Below are 2,369 nucleotides of genomic sequence, written 5' to 3' on the forward strand. Positions count from 1 at the left end.
GATCCACCTGACATCGACGAGACGGAGCTTCGTCTGCCTTGGCAGACTATAACCACAATGGCCCAACTTCGCTCTGGCTACTACAGCAGGTTAAACTCATACCTGAGCAGATTAGTTGAAGATGTGCCAAATGAGTGTCCGGCATGCGGAGAGACACCCCGCGACTCGAAACATCTCTTCGTATGCTCGGAAAACATGACAACACTAACGCCTTTGTCCCTTTGGACCGACCCCATTGAGACTGTACGCTTCTTGGGGCTTCCGTTAGTTGAGCTTGACGACAACGACTGAGATATTAACCGATCTGGGCTGGGTTGTTGTCATCGCTACAACAACAACAGATTAATAAATTGTTTATAATTATAAACACTCACAGTGGTCTTGAAGCAACCATAGCTATGACTAAAATGCCAACCAAAACGGCTTACATAACTGTCTTTGTACATAATCATAGATCAAAATTTCGTTGAAAATAAAATTCCATCTGCTCCTATGCTTAAAATATTATAAAATGTTGATCTAGAACTTTCCAAATCCAGTTATATAATCGCGAAGGTCTATGATAATATAATTATAACACTTTCTTATATAAGCATAAAATATTTTAACTTAGTTCTTCAAGAGATAATATTACATAATTGCATATTTTAATAATTCTTATTGCATAAATTTTATAAATTTACAAAGTCAATATAAAATATTATTTTATATAAATTCATATGTGTTTTGATGAAAATTCAACGACAGTTTTTTTTTAATTGATTATATATTTAGGGTCGTCAATCGAATTAACTTTATAATTGAGCCAAAATCTTAAAAATACGCCATGAATGGATTCTTCAGCTTGCTCCGACCACATTCCGAAGCTGTCGTTGCCTAAAAAATGCAGACAATGTTCCAAATGATTTAGAAGCACGTGAATTTTTAATGTTTCCGACATTTCTGTGCTTCGGAAGGCTTTAGCGAGTTTACTTACATGATTTTTTAATTCTGACCCAACTGACAAAGCAGTCAACCCATTGGTGGAGTTTTTTTCACTCAATACATTTAAGGTATGTGCTCTCCCTTGTATAACTTTTGGATGGCTGGTTGCCCGAGCAGTGAGCCAGATATAACAAGAGCATGAAGTTGTTCTTGTTTCTTTTGTCGAATCTTCATAGTTAGACATGTTTGGAAGAGGCCGCGTTGCATTTGGTATATCCTTATCTCGGTCACAGAGAACCCTACGACATGTACCACAAATGCCTAATGGGAACTTCGAATTGGTCAATCTAAAATTTTCACTAACGTATTTTTTAATAAGACACTCCAATTTTCCGGTTATATTAAATTCTGAAGGTTTTGACGATCCGAATTTAATCTTTCTCCCACAAGGCGCGCACACTTTAAATCTGTTCTCTTCGTGATTACACTTATGTTGCGGATGACTTATAGAAGACATGATGTGCAATCAAATAGCTTACACCAGAAATATTTGGGGTGTTCACAGTTCGTTCCAAATAGTGTCTCAAAATGTAGACGTCTACATTTTAAGACGTTTTCTAACCGTAAAATCTGTGGTGTTGTTGTTTCCCATACAAAATTGGAAAACGACGCCGTCTACATTTTGTCACACTCAAAGGTATGTTTTTTACGCGTCTACATTTTGCAACCTCGCAGCAGGGTTGCATTATGGCAATACTAATCGCATTTTTTTTTATTTATTGGGCACGTTTTCTGTATTTGCATTTAATTTGAGCGCAATTTCTGATGAAAAGAAACAAATCAATGCAAAGAAATAACAAATATTAGGAATTGGTAATTAAGTTAAATAATAACAATTTTTCAGAAACAAAATCGAAAGGCGACATATAAAAAAGCACGCAAAGAAGAAATGTCTGGCAACACCAGCAAAGTTTTGAGACGATTTTGCGACGACTGCTAGAAAGGGGTGCTCACAGTTTGATGCTAAAGATGTCTCAAAATGTAGACGTCTACATTTTCAGACACAATTTGGAACGAACTGTGAACACCCCAATTATCATCGAGAAAAATACTATCTGTTTTTTTTTACACTAATATACAAAACGATAACTTTAGAATACTCTGTTCAACAAGAAATACTAGCAATTGCAGTTAAATTTTTTCCAAATTTTCATTTGACAATATTTTAGGCATAGGAGCAGATATGATTTTAATTCCAACTGCATAATGGTGTATGGGTGCCTTCCAAAACAGGTATGCAAGCAGTTTTGGTTGGCATTTTAGTCATACCTATCATTGTTTCAAGACCACTGTGCACTATTACAATTTAAAATCGATATCAAAAGTTGTTCTTCTTTTCTTCACTTTCATTTTTATTTAAAATTAATGCATTTGGCTCATTCCAC

The 2,369-nt window shown here is 35.5% G+C and overlaps 1 protein-coding gene across 1 annotated transcript; it reads right to left on the bottom strand.

The window, feature by feature from the left end:
• Nucleotides 1–754: 754 nt before the first annotated feature.
• LOC118734195 lies at nucleotides 755–2,087 on the bottom strand. Its single transcript, XM_036463918.1, has 3 exons — nucleotides 2,019–2,087; nucleotides 977–1,474; nucleotides 755–876 (listed from the first exon to the last, which is right to left on the bottom strand). The coding sequence occupies exons 2-3, from the start codon at nucleotides 1,439–1,441 to the stop codon at nucleotides 814–816; spliced, it is 528 nt and encodes a 175-aa protein (XP_036319811.1). The 5' UTR covers nucleotides 1,442–1,474; nucleotides 2,019–2,087; the 3' UTR covers nucleotides 755–813.
• Between the last annotated feature and the right edge of the window lie 282 nt (nucleotides 2,088–2,369).

This window comes from Rhagoletis pomonella, unplaced genomic scaffold (assembly GCF_013731165.1).
Source record: "Rhagoletis pomonella isolate Grant_MI unplaced genomic scaffold, Rhpom_1.0 Rhpom_scaffold_00002, whole genome shotgun sequence".
NCBI lineage: Eukaryota > Metazoa > Arthropoda > Insecta > Diptera > Tephritidae > Rhagoletis > Rhagoletis pomonella.

What these genes read in the sequence shown, in the direction of transcription:
- LOC118734195 (XM_036463918.1), bottom strand. Translation starts at nt 1,441, where the DNA reads ATGTCTTCTATAAGTCATCCGCAACATAAGTGTAATCACGAAGAGAAC. An exon ending in GGTCAGAATTAAAAAATCAT is followed by an intron (nt 877 to 976) that starts GTAAGTAAACTC and finishes TGCATTTTTTAG; the next exon opens with GCAACGACAGCTTCGGAATG.